The sequence below is a fragment of the Pezoporus occidentalis genome, unplaced genomic scaffold (genome assembly GCF_034315485.1).
Source record: "Pezoporus occidentalis ecotype Australia unplaced genomic scaffold, CSIRO_AGI_Poc_V1 ctg177, whole genome shotgun sequence".
NCBI lineage: Eukaryota > Metazoa > Chordata > Aves > Psittaciformes > Psittacidae > Pezoporus > Pezoporus occidentalis.
Genome location: NW_026913607.1, coordinates 1 through 20,913, shown reverse-complemented (window position 1 = coordinate 20,913; position 20,913 = coordinate 1). Strand labels below are relative to the sequence as shown.

At 47.0% G+C, this 20,913-nt stretch overlaps 1 protein-coding gene and 2 non-coding genes across 3 annotated transcripts in view; 2 read left to right on the top strand and 1 right to left on the bottom strand.

Annotated features, from left to right (window-relative positions):
* Positions 1-13,283, top strand: part of RCSD1 (RCSD domain containing 1) — a 32,874-nt gene extending 19,591 nt beyond the window's left edge. The window contains exons 2-7 of the mRNA XM_062614620.1: positions 4,978-5,085; positions 7,508-7,597; positions 8,927-8,998; positions 10,724-10,927; positions 11,725-12,346; positions 13,208-13,283. Of these exons, the coding sequence (XP_062470604.1) occupies positions 4,978-5,085; positions 7,508-7,597; positions 8,927-8,998; positions 10,724-10,927; positions 11,725-12,333 (1,083 nt within the window). The 3' untranslated portion in view covers positions 12,334-12,346; positions 13,208-13,283. The remainder of the gene's footprint in view (positions 1-4,977; positions 5,086-7,507; positions 7,598-8,926; positions 8,999-10,723; positions 10,928-11,724; positions 12,347-13,207) is intronic.
* A 3,699-nt stretch (positions 13,284-16,982) lies between these two features.
* Positions 16,983-17,054, top strand: TRNAP-CGG (transfer RNA proline (anticodon CGG)). Its single transcript has one exon. It is a non-coding gene; the product is annotated as a tRNA-Pro (tRNA).
* A 412-nt stretch (positions 17,055-17,466) lies between these two features.
* Positions 17,467-17,538, bottom strand: TRNAP-AGG (transfer RNA proline (anticodon AGG)). The gene has a single exon. It is a non-coding gene; the product is annotated as a tRNA-Pro (tRNA).
* Positions 17,539-20,913: the final 3,375 nt, after the last annotated feature.

Here is a 20,913-nt window from a genome sequence, read left to right as displayed (position 1 = left end):
TATATTTTTAGCCCAGATCATTTCAGTGATATGGTGTACAGCACAAGCCCCACAAATTCACACTGGTGCAAGGGAGGGGGGAAGGGGGAAACGAAGGTCAAGGGAGAAAGAGTACTTGGAAATATAAGCTGTCTTTCTGGCAAAACCAAGACCTTATGAAGCTGCACCCCAAAAACACTGACCCTCTCTTGTTCTCATTTAACATACTGGCAACTGCCTTCTCACAGCGTGGTGTTGAGAGCTTGGTGCTGAGGGTCACTATTTCTGGATTCTGTTTCTGTAATCCTGACACTAGCCATGAACTTCTGATGCCTTATTGTGTCTCACTCTGACACACTGTATTTGTCATTATTTTTGCCATATTTGCTTTTGCTGGGGGAGATTGTATGCGCAGCAATGAAAAACCCCTGTGGGAGTCACAGCGGAGCTTTGCAGAGCTTGTGTGAGCACAGGGTATGGGAAAGCGGCTGGCACGATGGACTGGTGTGAGAATGGCTTCAGGGAATCATTACTGTGAAGCTCTTTAGAAGCAAGGGAGGGATGTGAAGTTGAGGGACTGGCCTCAGTGCACATCTAGATACAGTTTCATGAGAATTTGTGTGTGAAGTGCACAGGACCAGTACCAAAATTGTGTAACCATCACTGAATTCATAGCTGCTGAATACTCCAGCCTTGCAAGGTGCTGTGGAGGACTTGCATCTCAGATTAAAGGTGCTCCATTTGGCCAAAATATTAGACCATTTTCTGCAAAAGCAGAGAAGTCAGAAGACTCATAGGGGAGGGAAGGAGAGTAGGGCAGTACAAATCACTGCTGTTATTCAGCTGGCATATAAGTACTGCTTAAGCCAAAACACTCCACTGTTTGGCAGCTAATAAACCTTTGCTCTTTTCACCAGTCAAACCAGGTGCACAAATCCTTCATTGTCTGCTTCTGAATCCCACTGGTACACTTTCAGACTAGTATTTCCAGTAGCGTATTATGGACAGTGACAAAACTGGGGTTAGGTCATGACCAAAACTGCTAGCTGAAGGCTGTTGGGCCCAGTTTTGCACCAGTATCAGCAAGTCATTTCAGTTCACCACCAAAGCCACCTCTGGCTTTCCAGTTTTCTACAGAAGTGGAAATTCTCTGCATTCTGATTTCATAAAAAAAACTCATTGTAGTGACACTCCTCACCTGTAGCTCAAATCATGATCTTTAAGAAAAGCTGTTTGTGAATACCCAAGGTGTACGCACAGAGAAATTCTGCAGTCTCTTGACCTTTTCTCTGTGGGCCTCTAATACACACTTTCTCTCATCTGCTGCCCACAGTGGGTCCATGGGCTCTAGCGGGGGAATTGGCAAATGTCACTGAGTCAGGTAAGGACATTGCTGTACTGAGGGATCCCTCCCACATCAGGCAGCCTTTCTACCCTTGCGTTTCTGGCACATTAAATCACCAAGTTGGGACTGTGCTACCAGAGCTGACTGTGCCACAGCATCCAGGCATCTCCAGTCACTACCTTGAGTACTGAGCATCTCCACTCCCAGCTGCCTTGAAAAGATACAGCAGAGATGATGTGGGACATTTCTATGGAGACCTAGTGGTATTTCCACCAGGGAGCCTGTGAGAGAAGCAGGGATCTGTGCTAAAAATAGTGTCCCCCTTTAGGCTTCTGAATCTGCAGAATCAGGAATTGGTGTCAGTTTTGCTTTCACAACGGAGGCAAGGATTCCGAAGCATAAGGAAGGAGAGGCTTTGGTGAGAAACCTTGAATTGCCATGATTGTACTTAACCCACAAATAAAGGCAGGACTTTCCTCTCCAGTGCTGTCAAAGGGGCCAGGTTCAGTTTTAAGAGCAGATGAAGAAACATGTGGTTGAAAATAATTTTAAAATTTACTCAATTTTATAAACTTATTTGGAAGAGGAAAGTGAAACCCTGTACAGAGGACTTGCTAGTTGCACTTCCTCTTTTGCAGATAGTGCCATGCTTACACTGATGGTACAATTCATTTAGTGTTTTAAGTCTCTGACTGACACTTTCCAGAATACACAGTGCTTAGACACTTATTTTTATGGAACAGTAAAAGACCTCAGAGTAGCAGTCACCAAATTACTGATGGAATAATTCTTTCACCTTAGCTCACTAGGTTTAGCCCATGCACACTTCTCTTAGGAAAAGGGAAAGAATCAGCAGTTAGTTGCAAAGAGCACAGAATTCACATCTGAGTAATTTCACCTTCTTTTGGCAAAAAAAAAAAAGCAGAGCTCCTTATCATCATCCTTCAGAGAAGTGGTGGGTTATGTCACCAAGATGGAAAAAATGACCAGGAATGGGAGAGGTTACGTTACTATTGTGGGGCAGGAAAGACCCACCACCGAGCTCTGGGGTGAAAGTAGCAGACGCATGTCTTAGGCGTGGATGAGGCTGAGGGCTGCTGGTACATGCTCTGGGGTAAGAGTGAGAAAGTGAGGCTTCCCACCTCCCTCCCAGTGCGAGGCAGACTGACATCCAGCTCCTGGAAGCCAGGGGCATGGTGTTCTCCTTGAAGTGCAAGGAAGGAAACTTTTTGTATCCAAGTGTCCCAGTATGGCACCTTCCATTGACTAGAAGGCATAGAACCTGGCACACCAGCTGGGACAAAAACCCCAAACAACCAAAGCCTTAGAAAAAGATGGATTCGTGACAGAAGTGTAATTGTCAGAAAGGATCCGAGAAAGGACTTTTCCTGTTGCAAAACATGTGGTGTAATCGGAGAGCCTGCAGTTGGCAGTTTGAGGAGTACACAGCCGTGGGCTACTTGTGCTAATCTTAGAAGGGCATGTTCACTGCTTCCTGCACCCGGCCAGCAAGCTTCGCACCGGTGAGAGCCACGTACAGTCAGTGCCTGCTATGAGGAAAACAAAAAATGCATGGAATAATTCCAGCCTCACAGATTTGATCATATCCAAAGAAAGGGAGCTCTGTTCTCAGACTGTAACTCAAAGCGAAAACACAACCACTCCAAAACAAGAGGTCAGACAGGCCAAGAGGAAGTGCTATGTCTTTTCTGTGTAAAGGCAAAGGGCTCTGAAAAGGCTATGAAAATGCTGGAGAAAAAGAGACTATGAAGGAGGTAGCCCATCCACCAGACACTGAGCACCTGCAGCTCCTCAGCCTCAACTGAATCCTCTGTTCAGGTCGTGCCATGCCCAAGTGTCCTAGAAGCTGGTAGCCAAGCCTCCCAGTCCATCCTCCCTTACCCAGGGTTATTCTTTGTTTCCTCCTCTTTCCAGCCTGCCCTCCCTTCATGAAAAAACAGCTTACAGCTGGGAACTACTCTCCCTCCCCATTTATCTAGCCATCACTTTTCATGTGCAGCAGTTTGCCTTGCTGTCCTGCTTACCTCACTGCTTCTTTCACTCCTTTTATCTGACACTTCCCTTGCCTGTAGTTACTCTAATGAAGGCTGAAAAGATGGGGGGAAGGTGCTAGAAGTTCCCTCAGAGGAGACAGTTGATGGGGCTTTTGCGGCTGGATGCAAGAAAGCTGGTCCGAGGCGTAGAAGAAGTTTACTGGGGGAGATGTAGTCAGGATCCTGGAAACAGGGAATGGCAGACACCTACTGGGGCTTGCACACCTAGGAGAAAGAAGACAGCATTTATAAGGACCATTTATTCACCTCTCTGAGAGAGGGAAAGGCCCTTTTCCACAGTGCAAACAGGCCTTAGCCATGCTGCTCTCTACCAGGTTTTTCAGACTAGAGAATGCTCCAAGATCCTTACTGTAATCTCCTTGATTTGCTTTTAATCTAGAAAATAGGAGTCTAAAGAAATTCCTACTTTAGAATTTTTTCAAGTTTCCACAACTATTTCTTCAGACCCTGTAGTGTGGTGACCCAGAGGCTATGTCCATACATTGGCCAGATTGGTATTTCACCTCCAGCTATGCTGAAGGAGTGGTTCTGCTAATGAGACAGCAGGTCCCTCCTGGGCAGAGCAGTATGAAGGGAAAAGGAAGGGCTCTGCCGCAGTTTTTGGAGAAACAAATGTATTCCTTTAGCAGTGGACTTTGGGGGAACTTTCTGACTGAGAAGCAGAAGAGTGTTGAGGTGGAGGGGTGGGAAGTGTGGTGCTGGTCATGCATTCATGGTGGTGGTAAAGGAAGTGGAGGTATGAGCTTCATTGCTGATGGTTTGTTGTTTCGAGGTCTCTGCCTTTAACAAAACTATTGTTGCTTAGTTTAGTATTCCCTGGTGTCAGATACTAGAGATGAAGAACAAAAGTTTCCTTTCATCAACTTTGATTTCAAGCCTTTCTTCTCATACTGCTTGATACACATATAGCAAAGAAAACAAGGGAAATGTGGGATGACAGCAGGGCTGTAGGAAGAGTTGCACCATCCAGTCTCCATTCTTCTCAGCCTGTTGTTGATCCAGGGGAGGGGAAGCTTCTCTCAGCCCTGGTATTTCCTCCCCCCATGCACACCCGCCTGAGTGTTTCCTTGCCAAAAAAGCAGAACAGCACAGGGACATCCCCAAGCAGATGCTGGCATGCTGTGAGGACGTGGAATGGCTTCTCACAGGAGAACCACTGGTAAAGGAAGGGTGACAGTGATGAGGGCAATAAATATTGAAAGGGATGGGAGAGCTGAGAAGGTGTATGGGAATGTCCTTTACTGACCTGCTCCATCTGCTCACTGCAAGGAAAAGATGGGGAACAGACACTTGGCTTGAAAATAGTTTGCTTCCAGTGAAAACTACTGAGCCTAGGCTCTTCAGCTAGTTCTGAAAAGATTCTGTGGAATTGCTAGTTTTCTGGGATATTTGAAAATGCTCCTATATCCTATCTTCTCAAACCTCTTGCTCTCAGACTGGGTGATTGATGCCATATATAAGAAACTCTGCTTTAATTCCCTGCTGAATCTTGAACTTTATAACACATATGCAGGCTTCTCTCTAGCCCATTTGCTTTTCCCAGCCTTTACTCATAACTTGTTGTTCCCAATCTGTCAGAACAGGCCAGCAGAGACCAACTCAGAGGTGGACAAGTCATCATCACCCTCAGTGGCTCAGCTAGCAGGGAAATTCAAAGAGCAAGCAGCCAGTATTACTGGAAAAGAGGTAAGGTGCTCTGCAGCCACCAGCAGGTAATTGAGTAGGAAATGAGGCATTTTCCTCTGCCTGTAGAAGTTAGAGCATCAGTGATTGGAGCATGAATCCACCTTGATTTTGAATCTTTGCAAAGAATTTGTCTCCTGGTGCAATGCAAGCTGTGACAGTGTCTTCCATGCATTGCTGATTTGTATTTTGGTAGAGCCAAACCTCAAGACATCTAGACACTGTTTGTACCTACCAGTAGCACTGTACTATCTGGGCTGGCTTTTGTGGGCAGAGTGCAACAGTGGATAATGAAATAGCTAATACTGAGCCATTGAAAAAGAAAGCAAACAACAGATTCTGCAGTGTAGAAGCCAGTGGCAGGTCATCACTACCTTGTTTACAAAAGTAGAAGGTTTCCTCCAGTTCCTTCTGTACAGGTGTGAGAAAGAAAGCTATCTCTTTACTTGCCCTCATTACCCCTTCCCAATGACATTTCAGACTCTGCCTGTCATACTGAAACTTCATTTTATTGGAAGCCTGCTATGCCAAGCATTACCTCACAAGCTGTCTTTCACCAGATAAGCAAAACACCAGAATACCTCTCTTAGGAAGAAAGGAAAATCACAGTATTTATGGATGGAGTTTCACATTTTAGGAGAGCCCCCTGTATCATTATGCACTGGTTTAGAAGCATATATGTTTACTGGTGGCCCTCCTCAGTCAGTGAGCACCACTTTAAAACTGAACTGCTTCTTTCTGCTGCTCAGCTGATTTCAGCATGTCCCAGGCTGCGCCTAAGGGGATCCCCCCTGTCTTTGGCTGGATGCAATAATGACCTCTACCCCGTAGTGCTGGTATGCCACCGTCTATCAGAGGGCAGCACTCCCATAGCCAGGCCCCAGGATGGGAATAGCCAGTCTCTTCCCAAGTACTTTTTTTCCCCTCTAGTCACCAGCACACCACTCCATCCATCCCATTACAGTAATTTCCCCTGTTTAAGGTGTGGGATTTAACTGTACTAACTGCCTCACCCTTCAAAAGGCAGAAAGTTCTCAGACCTCTCTTGTGTTATATCTGCAGACTTCTGGTACTCCCAAGCCAAGGCAGTGTGGAGGGGCCTCACAGTGGGGAGAAACTAATTTTCTCCAGAGACAGAGGAGTACAAAGTTTCCTGTCTTTTCTCTCCAAGCCATCTGTCACTTCCCCATTGGCTTTCTCAAGCTGGCTTCAGATTAATGGCTGAGTGGATGGTCTTTAACCCTTGCTTGACTCATGCCAGCAAAGGGGAACCTATCAACCAGGAAACCTCTGATACATTCACTGTGGCACAGCACAGCATTTGACGGCTGCAAAATGGTGAGGTTTCAGTAAGACATGACATTATTGCTTTCTAATGTGACAAAGTGATAAGGGCAGGGCTGCCCTGGCCACTCAGAGATGCAGCATTGCCATGCTGGCTGCAGCATCATTAGCAGTTAAGCGACATCAAGACTACAGCTCCTCCAAGACAGCCAACTCTACAGAGAGCAAAGTGCCATAATTCAACTTTTCACACGCCTGCCTGTTAGAAGGTAACAGAATTATTAGATTGTGGATATTATCCAAGATCCACAATATGATCTGAGTATTTTGTCTGTTAACACATTAAAAGTGTTAAAACCTGGCATAAAAATAGATAGAGCTTGGCTTCAAGACCAGAGCAATAGTTATGAAGGAACAATTCCATAGGTGCTGTGCTGTGCATCTCTGTGAGCACTCTTGTACCTCTGAGAGCCCAAGGACATTCAGAATGAACTGGTGTCCCTGCCGTTAAGTTTTCTTGTTCCTTCTCTCTGGAGAATCTGTTCCTTAGCCAGCCTAAAAGTTACAGCTGAACACTTGCCTCTGTGAGCTGCTCTTCTTCGTTAGAAAGAAAATAATAAGGCTGTAAGGCATGTTGAAAAAAGTCAGGATTCCCCTTTTTGCCCCTAAAATAGGTCAGATGCAAAAAAGGAAAATCATGATCCAGGTAGGCAGCTTTCTTTAAACAGAAATCCTGGTAATAAGAGAGGAAAGAGAGCCATAACAAGCTGTTGCAGTGTGAGGGGGTCTCCAGCAGGATGCTTTGAAGATTAAGCTTCTGGGAAGGCTTCTCCAACCTCTACAGCTTAGAACAGTGTCCTTTGCGCAAAGCTTGAAGTGTCGTGTTTCATGCTGTGGAAAGAGATAGAGACTACTTTTCCAACTAGGATTGGGCTTGAGATACTACAAGCACACGTAGCATGCTGGCCACAGCCCACATGCTAATGTCTTGTGCTGTCTTTAGATGATGCATTGAGGCAAGCTAAGCCCTGCCATCCAAGCAGGTCACTTACAGAGCGTGGCCTTTGGTGCCTGAATTTCATTTCCTTTTTAAAAAAACATTGATTTCCCTGCTGCTGAGTTGGTTGTTTTCTTCTCTTAGGTACCACCACATAAGCCAACTCGGAGGAAACCACCATGCTCCCTTCCATTGTATTCCCACAAAACTGAGACAAGTGACAATGATGAGCAAGTGAGTACCAGTTTAATAGAGGGACAAGGTCTCTCCTCTCTGCCACCTCTTCTCTCCTGAGACATGAATATGAAGGTTGCAGAAAGGTCAGGCTGTGCAGCAAAAGACATCAGTCATGCAGAATCCCTGCTCACACATACGTACTCAGCGTCAGCTCCACGCTGTTTTCCAGGCTTATAGCATGGATACATATCCCATTTCTACTGCTTTTGTTTTACTGTTAGAGTCATGATGGATCCACCCAGTTAACACCTTTGAAGCATTTTAAAGCAGGAACTGCCAACATTTACTAGATTTAAACAGCGCTTAGCACAGGGGACACACATGCTGTTTGTTGCCTTCAGATGAACTGTAGAGGTTTGAGCATAATGGTGGAATAGTTCTGCTCTTGAGATTTTTCCTTTGTCAGAAAAAGGGAATAATTAATACAGAGTGAAGAGGGATTTAGTCAGCAGTACCCACAGAACATTGTCCTCAGGTGTCCTTCATACAGCACCCCCAAATGAGCAGGTCCCCATAAGCTGTCTGCTACTCACTAAGATTCACGCTTGGGCCCTCTCCAGTCACTTCTGTCCTTCTGTATTTCAGGGTATGAGGTTTATCCACCAAATTTCACATTCTCACCTGCCCTTAACAAGGGGATGGTTCTTTATCCTTCTGTTCTGACAGCTACAGGCTCTTGCTGCCTCCATGCCAAAGGAGCACAAGCTTTAAAATCTTATGTTTCTTTCCTTTTGCTTTGAACCTGGAAAAATCTATATGCTCTTTCTCAAAGCAATTCTCTCACTTTCTTAAACTGTTTTCAGCCTTTCACAGCTCTGTCTTCCTAGCCACTTAGGCTTTTCTTGCCCATACTAATTGGATACTGTTAGTCAAGTAGTGGCAGAAAGTCTTTCCTGTCATAAAAAGTTCACAATGTTTGCCAACGTTAAGGTTTGTATCCTTTAAGAAGTAGAATTTTAATCTGTCTGGTCCTGAAATAATACCAGTGGTAAATGTGTCATAGGTTATCTACCTTATTGAAGGCCATGAGGCAGCAAATCCATTACACATCACCTAACTCAGGTACTTCAGCCAGAAAGTAGACAATCACCTTTTCTCCCATAGAAAGGATACATGTATGCAGAACCCTAGGATGGCCAGAGAATAAAAGGAGGGCATGGTAAGGAAAGAAGAAAGCAAACTTTTGCATGAAGACATCATATAAGACTTCATTTGCTCCCCGACTAGTATTTTCTGCTTCTCTCTTCCAAATTTTCCACCTTCACTGTATTTCCTCTTTTTCACTTACTTTACTGTGACTTTTTCATGTTTCATTTTGTTTTGCAGAGGCAGTCTCCCAGTGCTTGCCCCGTTCCCAAGGTCAAGGTGAAAAGCTCCCCCATGATTGAAAAGCTGCAGGTAGGTCCTGGAGGAGCCCACATGGTTGCTGCAGCAAATAAAAATTGATTGGCATTTGTCATAGTTGCTTTACCTGCAGAGCAGCCACTGGGGAAGGGGATCCAGGAGTCAACGATGACATCTAGGTAAGCAGGACAGAGGCCTCACCGAGGAGGGCCCAGTTCCACAGCACACAAACAAGAAAGGCAGAGCAGGTCTACTGATGCTAACCAATATCAGAAACTGTCTAGTGATCCTCAAACACATCCGCAGGCAGGGCAGTGTGTGGGTCAGGATCATTTGGACCTGTGGGGTATGTGGCTGGGTATGGCCATTGCAGTAGCACAGCTCAGGTAGGAAGCAGGGACAGGCACCTCAGTTTAAATGCAGCTCGTGAGAGAAAAGTGAAGGAAACCCTGGCTGAGATTTCTTCCAGCTCTTTGCAGCAGTCTAAACCATTGGGTTGGAAAGCACCTTAAGATCATCTAGTTCCAACCCCCTGCCATGGGCAGGGACTCCTCACCCTAGACCATGTCGCCCAAAGCTCTGTCCAGCCTGGCCTTGAGGACTTCCAGGGAAGTGTTCTTTGGGCAGCCTGTTCCAGTGCCTCACCACCCTCACAGTAAAGACATTCTTCCTTGTATCTAATCTGAACTTCCCACATTTAAGTTTGAACCCAAATCCCTTGTCTGGCAGCTAACAGTCCCTGGTGAAGAGTCCCTCTATGGCATCCTTGTGGGCCCCTTTCAGATACTGGAAGGCTACTATGAGGTCTCCACACAGCTTCTCTTTTCCAGGCTGAACAGCCCCAACTTTCTCAGCCTGTCTTCATACGGGAGTTGCCCTTATATATTAAATTGAATCACCTGTACCCATTCAGGGAGCTGGCACAGCTAAAATCCTAGCAGCAGAGAGTGTGCTCCAGGCTCTGGCACTCCCCTCTGCGTGCCCAGAAGCTCTGTGCATCTCTCACCTCGATTCCCCATTAGGCACAAACACACCTAGTACCTCTTGCCCTTATTGTATCTCTCCACAGGGCCTGATTGATGACACTGAGGGCAGCTCAGCACTCGATAGCCTGTAGACATAGTGCCCTGCCACTGCCACCTGCCTCTCCTGGCAGCACTTGCGACTCCAGAGCTCAGTGCCTACTGGCTGCTCTGACACAACATAAGCGTATTGATAGCACTGTCCCTTTAATGCACCCAAGGACATTTGCCTAGAAGAGGTTTTTTGTGACACACCAGCAGGAAGTGTTCTGCCACAATTAGTCACAAGCTAGCTTCTTTTTCCATGGTCTTCTTGCTCCTCATAACTTCACAGATCATTCAGAAGACCTGCAGACCAGGCCTTAAAATGAGAGGTCTGCTTGGGCACACACAGGGGTGGTCTAAATCTTGAAGTGATGCTGGCTGCTTGTTCAGACTTTCTCCCACCTCAGCCACTGTAGACTGCGGCAGGCTTGGCTGGGTCACTGGAAAATCCCAAAAGGCCTCAGGATAACAAAAACAGACGTCCTGAGATCCAGCTGCTGGGGAAAGGCAAAAGTCCAGTCATAATTTCTCTGCCCGAATTTGTTTGTTGACAGTGTCACCAGGAAAGACCCATAACCAGAAGGTACGTGGGTTGTGACAGCTGAGATGCAGCAGCTCCCGTGGCGGGAGCAAGGGTTCCTCCATGTGGTTACCGCACGTAGTACGCGCTGGTATCATGCACACCATTATGACGGGGATGTTTTCTCTGTAGGCCACTCTGGCTTTTGCTCCAGCTGCTCTGCTGTCAGGAGCATCTCCCAAAAGTCCTGGTCTGAAAGCCCTGGTTTCTCCGTTCAGCACCCCTCCCTCAACACCCAGCAGCCCTGGGGTTCAGTCCGAGCCCAGTGGAGCAAGTGAGGTGCCAGTCAGCTTTGATCAACCCCCAGAAGGCACTCAGCTGCAGTTCTATAACAAGGTACAGTATGTACTAGGATTTCTCCATCACAGAAGGGTAAGGCTTGCTTATTGCTTGGGGATGAAGAGGAGGCTGTAGCCCTCAGTCCCAGGTTCGTAACTGCCTGTCAGTGTAGCTCTGTGAAGCCTTGTCTCTGCTCACCTGCATACAGAGGTTTGTGTTCCAGCAGCTTTTCCCAGCCCAGTTGGTAAAGTGATAAAAGTGGCAGGACCCAGTCACTTCAGCTCAGCAGTAACAGTGTGGCTGGTACCTGGGCAGGGAGTGCTGTGAGAAGGTGGTGCCATGTGTAGCATATGTCAAGGGTGGCTGAGGCGCACTTTAGGGAGCCATGCAGAGCACAGTGGTTACCAGGTGTCCTCACAGAGTGCTCAGCACTTGAATGGGGACCTCTAACCTGCATTCACCATCATCAGCTAGACTGCAGACTCCTTCCTCAACCACCAAACTGCCAAGAGTAGGAAAGACTGAGATACCCAGTCAGCAGCATCTTTGTAATGAATGCAGCATCCTTGGGGTGAGGGTCTAACTTGGACAAGGGACCACAGTTTTAACTGGGACAATGATTTCTGCCACCATCTTTACAGAAGGAAAGGATGCATATATTACAGAGCTGCTTGTCCTATAAAGTAGTCTCTCATTGTCAGGGAGCTGCCTTCTTCCTACCTCTCAGTAGCAGAGCATGGAAAGTGAGGCCACCAGGGTAGCAATAAAGTTTTTTCTGCTGTTTTCCTCGTATTTTCATGCTTTCCAGTAGTACTCTTTCAACTGCTTCAGTGTCTGCTTTTCCTGCCTCCAAGGTGCGGACAAGGGGATTGATAAAGCGCAGGCCCCCCTCCAGGAAATTCCGACGATCTCTGTCTGAGTACGGAGATGGGGAAGATTTAGGGGTCAACATCTTTCCAGAAAATGGTGCCAAGGAAGATGGGGATGAGGTATTTGGGCCCAAGGGCAAGACAGAGGAGGCAGAAACAGAGAGCAAAGAGCAAAAGAAACACACAGGGTCTGATGGAAAGCCCCCATCAAGGAGAGGATCCAGCAGATCAAAAGGTGAAGAAAAAGGAGAAAAACAGGCAGAGGAAATGACTCCTTGCAAGAGTAATGCATGGGATACAAAGGAGGAGGAAGAGTGTCATTGTGCCCCAGAGGAGAACTCTCCCCAACCTCCCTCTGGCAACAAGGAGAAGGTGTTCGAGGGTCTCCAGGAAGAAGAGCAGCAAGCCTGTGAACAGGAAAAGGGGTACACAGAGAAGGAAGAAGCTGAAGCAAAGGAGACCAGTGAGAGCACAGACACATGGAGAGAATCAGAAGAAACACCACTGGCACCTGAACAGCTGCCAGACATGGTGGGTTTGGAGACTGCCAGTGAGCCTTCAATGTCAGCTACGCAGGACCAGGGCACAGCGTAACCATAACACGCAGGTAAGACAGGTCAGCATGATGATGGCTCCTAAAATGCCAGAATGTTTTGCTTATTATTGAAAATGGCAATTTTCAATCATTTTTGCTGCTCTCCACACCTCAAAAGTATCAAATCTCAGGCCTGCAGAGGCTGCAAGGCAGGGAATTTAAAAAACCCAAACAGCCCTCCTGGGTGGTGTTACAGAGAGTATGGAGAAAAAGCAAAGTTGATTCTGGATTGAGTAAAACGGTGCCTCTGCTCACCAGGCACCCTGCTCAGTTGCTGGTTTGAAAGCAATTTCAAAGTGCTTTCAGTGAAAAGCACTTTTCCGCAACAGTAACCACCTATGTACTATCTCGATATGCCTCCTTACATATACGTATTTATATGTTTGCACACATTGTAGATATGCATGCATACATACATATTCTCTATATATACATGTGTTTAGCTTGTTAGTTTTGCTAGCAAAAAAAGTCTTTTCACATGTACCAATTTCCTGATCAGCCCTGTAAGCATGCAGACACGGGCCTCTGCCACTTGAAATAAAAGAGGATTTCCACTGGCTCAAGTGGACCTTGTTGCATGTAGGTTCTTACACATTCTCTAACCACTGATAATATAGCCACAGATGCCTGAAGAAATATATCATTCCACCTCAAACACCTGTTCCTTCTTCAAATGCCTCGTTGGTTTGGCAAGAAGCAATTGAACGAAGCAGGCTAGTGCTCAGGCTGCATCTTGCCTTTGTGTCCTAGCACAGAAACTATCAAAATACCCCCCAAAGAAATATCGAAGTCACAGACCCCACACACCAGCACTGTTTTTACTTAGACACATGATTATTTTGTGTAATTTCCTTTCTTTTCCCCTCTTAAAAGGACATACACAGTCAGGGCACAGGAGACTTAACATGCAAATAGGAGCCATCTTACTCAGTCAAGGTGGAAGTTACAAGGTGGAAAACCTTCCGTGGCAGGAGAGGAGCAGAACACAGATATTCCCTGAGGTACATACTCATCCCTGAGCTGAGTGGCAGCTCACTGTCTCCCTGTTTTGCACCATCATACTTAGGGACAGTTGGAACAAGAGACTGGTTTGCAGTAGCTTCAGAGCTCAAAACTGGTGTTGTCTGACATTCCTTGGTGATATCTGGGGACTGAAAGACCTGATATGTGCTATCCTGGAGCTGACAACCACCACCATTCCTGGTCTCTCTGCTTCTTCATCCTGCTCCAAAATGTCTTTTCCTTCTCCCCTGAACTGGTCTTAGATGAAGTTCATTAGTTACATACATACATGTATGGTGCCTTTTTGGAAGCTTCTTTTGAAACATTTTGGATTTTCAAATTTCAGTAAACGATGTTTTAAAAGTAGGAAAAAGTATGTTTTCTCCATATATGCTGTATGGCAGACAACGTGAACCCTGAACATGGGAAAACTCTTAGGAAATTGTTCATAAAGCATAAAATCCCTTTGAAGTGGGGTTGAGCTGTCTGACCTGTGAAACAGAAAGCTATGCTAGGCAGTTTTTCTGTATGCTTCGTTTTTGGGGTGGTTTTAGTGCTGGGGGAAAGCAATCAACAGATTTGATGCACAGAAAATGTGCTGATGTGTAGCTGTGATGTGCTGCTTAAGTCAACAGGGCAACTTTTTTATCTGGCTCTGGACTCCAGTCCAGATTTAGAAGTGCTGCCTGTCCCTCAGTCTTTCACACTTCCAGACCCTATCCAGTCTGATTCTATTTTGAGACTTCCAGTTTGTCACCACTGAGTGTCACTCATGACAGAAAGCATCCTGGTTCACTGGGAACAGCTGGTTTATTTTATGTAGGTCAAAGAAGAGGTCTTTCAGAAGATGGCTGAGTCTCCATTCGTATGGCCTGGCTGAATATGAATTGGTGAAGGTCAGATAGCCATTCTCTCCTAGATATTGTACTAGAGTTGCATTCACTCTTCAGGTACTAGTTAAGTCATGGGTCTAGCAGTTGCTAAGCCAAAAAAAAGCTTTTCATATGGAGAGTATTTGTTGCCCATAAGAAATAACTTATTTGGGAAAGACAGATAACAGACCCTCCTCACAGCAGTGCTTGAAGCTGTATCTGCAGTACTGAATAAAAAGCTGCTCTGGCTCAAGACCATGGGGCTTATGTTCACAGCACGACATAAAGCTGTGGACAAGTTTGGGCTCACTGGAGACAGCTAGCCAGGCTTGTCAAAAGCTGAGCCAAGGAGTCCGCTAGCTGTTAGGTGGTGTGAACAGTCAGGAATTAATGCCTGAACCTGCCATCAGCCACCTTGGATGCAGCTACCGAGACCAAGGGCAGAACCAGACAGCTCCTCATCCATGACGAAGCTCCTCCTAGCAAACATTAAGCTGAGCAGAGTCAGAGGCTCAGGTTCTCCCTGTCTCTCTGCACAGGAACAAGCATTTTACACACACATCTGACCTTAAGTGGACTCTGTAACGCATCCCCAATGGTTTTGAAGGATATCCCCTTTCTGTTCACCAGCTCTAAAATCACAAGGAAAGAAGTGGCTCTGTGCCCTGCCTTTCTTTTTCCTAAGTGAGAGCACCAAGGTGTCATTTGCTGAGAGCCAGCAGTGCTGACACTCTCATGTGGACTTGTTAGACACGGAGGACCCCACATCCTTTTGAGCCATGCTATGGAGCATTGTTATCTTTGAATCAATTTTAATCTGTTTGTTAGAGCTTTTATTCTAGGGCAGGCTGCAGTCATTCACTGTACCCTGTTTCTTCTCTCAGCAGTGTGTCCCATCTGGATATGAGTGATTGTGCCTTACTATATATATAGATATATGTGTGCCTGTTTAGAGAATGAGTATGTGTGTCCCAAGCAAGGGAATGGAAATTTGAGGGAGAAATAGAATAAATGGTGGAATAAACCCAAGCCAGAACAAAATCTGTGTTTTTCCTCATGGGGAGATGAAGGATCCTGAGGTAGGATGGAGAGACCTGGCAGTGGAAGGCAAAATAGGGGTGCTATTTGAACAGTTTTAATTTAATTTATGGTATTTTTTATTTTGGGGGAACATCAATAACTGACGTGCTTAATCCACAAAGGAAGGTGTTCTTTGGGGAAAGCAGTGACACTGGAAATAACCACACTCCCTGCCCCAGCCCTGCAGGTATTGTGTACCAAGGAACAGAAGAAAGCAAAGCTGTCTCACCTAATGCCATTTCTCCAACAGCATCCTAGTTCAGGGGAAGCACAAAAACCTTCAAGGTGACACACAGTGTTCCTTCCTGTGAGATTTCCCAAGCTTCTGCCAGTCATCAGTTTAGAGACTTTCTGTGCCAGAAGTTGCATCATCATCTCCATCCTTGATGGCCTTACAAGTTGCAGGAATACTATCCATATTATCAGGGAATGTTGGCTTGGGCAGCATGGTGGTGTATCCACAAGGCATACCTAGTCAAACAGTTTTGACTGGAACTTGACCACAGCTTAGCTTGGTGTACTGGGCCTATTCTGTCCCATACATATCTATCAAATTGACAGGTGTATGAACACTGATGGCCAAACAGGAAAATGCCCTCAGCAGTACAAATCTGATATAGTTTATGCAATTCCTCTGGTGTGGATAATGCCTCAAAAGGAAAAGCACAACCTGACAGAAGTCCTTTAAACTGGGGGGAAGGGTGGAAAACAGCAAGAGTAAAGATGAAGTGGAGCCAAGACATGCAGCCCAAGAGCAAGGAAACTGTAGTTGCTGTGTTTAGCTGGGATTTTCTTGGGTTTTTTGGTTATTTTTTAATTGGATTGTGTTTAAACCGTACTGCCATCCACAAGAAAGTGTTGGGTGGTTAAGGACTAAGAGCAATTACTGACGGTAGGAATAAGGCTCTTTTGAAAGATCTGGGATGCAAGGGAGACTGGTTTGAAGGTGTGGAAACATGAGGGGGATGCTTGCGACTGACAAGAGGCATTTGCAGGATACAGCACATCAGGGACGAAGTGGGAGCCAAAGCTGCAGCATTGGTTCAGAAAGGAAAGGGAACGCCACTGCCTCCTCTGGGCCATAACACATGAGAAACACACTCCCAGCGGCTGAGGCACTTCCCTCAGGAGCCCAAGGCCATTACCGCCGGCCCCAGCGAGCAGAGGGGAACCCGCCATTCCTCTCTCACACCTCTAAGGGGCGCGGTGCATAAATGCTCGGCAGAGAGCGGGTCGGGATAAACCAAAGCTGGTCGGGGGAGGAGTATGTGTGTACCCCATTGCCCCCCTTTCCCATTTGCTGAGAATGAGCTCGCCCTGCTTCCAACCCACTGGCCGTGCCTGCTACTGCCCACCAAGCGCGCTGGCTGCGAGCGCGAAGCGGAAGCTTGTTTGCGGGTATTCTTCCGAGACTCGGGAAAGCAGCTCGGCGGCCTTCGGTGCTGCCCGGGGAACTTGGAATCGCCTCTGCCAAGCAGAGCCTACGGGTCAAGGAAAGGGCGATGCCAACGGTTGCCCTTTGGGTGTGGGGGGAAGGAAATTGCAGCAACCTCCACTGTTAAGGAGAAGAATGGCGTATTCCGAAGCGGTGGGCAGAACCATTGCGAGTCGGGGGAGGGCAGGCCCATAGAGGCACTGGGCAGTAGGAGGCGGGAAGAGAGTGAAGTGCTGAGCTGGGGAACAAACGGTAGAGCGGCTCGTTGGTCTAGGGGTATGATTCTCGCTTCGGGTGCGAGAGGTCCCGGGTTCAAATCCCGGACGAGCCCGCTACAAAGAGGGTGCGAAAGCACTTATTTTGGTGCCGGGGTGCCCCTCTGCGTTTTCATGCTTCTTTGCCTCGGGCCTGCCCGCAATGGCAGGGTGGGCGCTGGTGCCGGGATAGAGCGACAAACTCAGTAGCTGCGGGGCCGCAGCCGGGTTGTGCGGAGGTTGAGCCGCAGGGGGTAACGGTTGAGAGCGGGTGAACAGGGCGCCCCACAGCCCCGTCTCCTCGGGAGCGTTACAGTGGGAGGGGTGACCCTTTCCTTGCATTGAAAAGGAAATGCCTCTTTGCGAGTCCTGCCCATGTCTCTTCGCTGTGGCTGGGAGCCACGCTGTGCCTGAAGCACCGCGGGGGAGGGCACCAGGCTCATCAATTGGGGCAGAAATAGAGGAAGCGAAAAAAAAAAAAAAGAGACGGGGCTCGTCCGGGATTTGAACCCGGGACCTCTCGCACCCTAAGCGAGAATCATACCCCTAGACCAACGAGCCGCCATAGCGGGGCTTTTCTCTCCCTCACAGAGGAAGCCTAGAGCCTGCCGTCCCGCCGGCGGCGGCCGTGCAGCTGCCTGCAGCGGGAGGTAGTGCAGGCCTCGAGCTGAGAGAAACAGCCTCCAAGTGCGGGCTGGGATGGTTTGCCAGGCTGGAACCCTCTCCTTACACAGCCGTGCCTGAGCGCTCGTAGCAGGCACGAATGAGAAGTCCCCTGAAAACAGCGTTAGATAAACGCGAGGCGGATAACGGGCTTCGTGACAGCCCGGCGTTTGCAAAGTGGGGCCAGCCGGTCATCGAGCTGGTCGCAGCAGCGTTCAGGCAGCGAGTGCCGAAGTTTCCCTCTGTCTCAGCCTGAGGGCAGCGATCCCCGCGATTTACCTCAGCCTGTGCCCGCCCAAGCCCGGGGTGCCGGTGAGGAGCAAATGTGCCGCTGGGCAGCCACGGCTCACGGCCGCTCGGTACCGCAGCTCTGCTGGTGTGGCCTGCAGCCCACTGGCGGGTGGGTGATCAGGGCTCACAGAGATTGCCCTGCCCCGGGCTTGCTGAGACAGTGCAAAAACCTCTCGGGCGCACAGCCTAGCCTGCTGTTCTGCGGTGCTCCATATTGCTAGTGAGGTACGTAAAATCATAGAATCACAGAATGGTTTGGGTTGGAAAGGATATTAAGCTCATCTAGTTCCAGCTCCCTGCAATGGGCAGGGACATCTCATGCTAGACGGTGTTGCCCAAGGTTCTGTCCAACCTGGCCTTGAACACTGTCAGGGCTGGAGCATTCACCACTTCCTGTTCCAGTGCCTCACCACCCTCACAGTAAAGAACTTATTCCTTATATCTAACCTAGACTTCCCTGTTTAAGTTTAAACCCATTACATCTTGTCCTGTCGCTACAGCCCCTTTATGAAGAGTCCCTCTCTTGTAGGCCCCCTTCAGGTACTGGAAGGCTACTATGAGGTCACTATGACATGCACTGTTACTACGTATGCTGTCACTCTGTTTCTTCCAGCCGCTATGGCTGCCTTATCTACCCTTGTGCACAAAATCTGCCTAATACGTGTCTAGACATTAACCACAGTCAAACCACAAACCCCAGCCAAAAGAAGGGAAATGCATGATTCACTTACATAAGCCAAAACTGTACTATAGCCAAGGGGTGATGTTACTTTCCTGCCTTACAGGTGATGATTTTACACCGACTTGTTCAAATATCAGAGTCCTCTTAAAATAAACACTGATGCTGGTCAGGCTAGAGATTAGAGCTACCTTGGCTCTTGTCTCTGTACAGTAACAGCTGCTAAACTAATTTTGCCAATATTCCAAGAAATGGGGGAGGAATATATGACAGAGACAGGAAAAATAATTGCTTTCATTTTATGGACTTTTTTTAATATATCAAGGTTATCAAGAATACTTGTGGTTCAGGTTGTTTGATAGCATCAATTCATCTCTGGAATAACTCATCATTAGCATCCGTTTGCATTTTCAGGTTTCCTCAGAGCACTTATACTGGCAAAAAAGAATGCAAAATGATGCTAACGATTCCAGTGGGTCCAAGACTTTTTTCTTAATCGAATCATTTGCATTAACAAGAGCATCAGGAGTAGAGATAAAGAAGTTATTATCTCACCCAGCACTTGTCAGGCCACACCTGGAATACTGTGTTCAGTCTTGGTACCCACTATACAGAAGAGATGTATAGTATATAGTATATAGATAGGCTGGAGAAGGCCCAGATAAGAGCCACAAACATGTTCAAAGGGCTGGGAAGCCTGCCAGCTGAGGAGAGGCTGAGAGAACTGCCTTTGTTCAGCCTTGAGCAAAGAAGGCTCAGGGGAGATCTTATCATGTTCTAGTATTTAAAGGGTAGCTACAATGATGGAGACTCTCTTTTTACAAGGAGTCACATGGAAATGATGAGTGGGACCGTGCCCAGGTTACTCCTGGGGAGATTCCATCTGGATATGAGAAGAAAATCTTTCACAATCAGAACAATCAGCCACTGGAATTATCTCCCCAGGGAAGTGGTAGATTCCCCAGTTTTGAACACTTCTAATTGTCCTGGATTCAGGCGTATCAGTCATTTTTCTCCTTCTTAGTAGCTAGTGCAGTGCTGTGGTTTTATTTTCAGTGTGGGTACAACAATGATAACACTGATGTTTTTCGTTGTTGCTAAGTAATGTTTACTCCGACCAAGGACTTTCTCAGTCTCATGCTCTGCTAGAGAGGAGGGGAAGTCGGGAGGAAGCAGAAACAGGACACCCGACCCAGACGAGCCAAAGGAGTATTCCATAACACAGCACATCATGCCCAGTATATAAACTGGGGGGAGTTACCCGGAAGAGTTGCTGCTCAGGTTGGGCTGGGTATCGGTCGGCAGTTGGTGAACGGTTGTATTCTCTTCCCTTGTTATTTCTCTTACCATTATTATTATTGGTGGTAGCAGCAGTGGTTTGTGTTATACCTTAGTTACTGGACTCTTCTTATCTTAGTCCTGGGAGTTACATTCTTTCGGTTCTCCTCCCCATCCCTCCAGGAGTGGGGGGAGGAAGAAGGGGGAGTAAATGAGCGGCTGTGTGGTTCTGAGTTACTGGCTGGGCTTAAACCACAACACTAATATTCAGTTTGTTAGTAATAGGTGAAATTGTGTGTTGAAACAATATTACAAAGAGAAAAGATGATTATGTTTGAAAATCTGTTAATCAGTAGAGGGTTTCTTTTTGTATTAAGAACAAGTTGAAATTCTGCTATTGTGTATCTTAGTTACTTTATAACTAAATATTACAATGGTAGCTATAATGATAAGCAATTAACATAGCCATATATGGGGAAGGGTATATGGGTGGATCCAGGGGAGTATTGTGAAACTCTACCGAAGCAGAACTCACGAAGGTACCAGGAGTAGTCAAGTGAAAATAAGAGAATGCTGGTGTCCACATAATGATTGGGATATGTCCAAGGAACAGAAAAGTGAACAGGATGACCTGAGGAAGACTTCTTACTTCATCCGAGGAAGACTCCTTACTTCATCAGGACGACCACCAGAGGGGGGCTGCGCAAGCGCAGAAGAGGCTGATGTCATAATAGACTGATGTGGCAATCCTTGATGCATATGTATTAGTCAATGATGTAATCTGTGTTGAATATGTATTAGTGACAACATTTTCAGTGTATAAATTACAAGCGCAATGTAATGGGGTTGAAGCCAGATTTGGGCGTGTGCCTCTGGTTTCCCAGCGCTGCAATAAAGCACCTCATAGAACCATTCCGGTGGTTATGTGTCAGTTCTTACGCTAACAAGTTGAACAGGGTGTTGGGACATCTCATCTAGGTCATGCTTTGCTTAGAGAGGTTGGACCAGATGATCCTCAAGCTTAC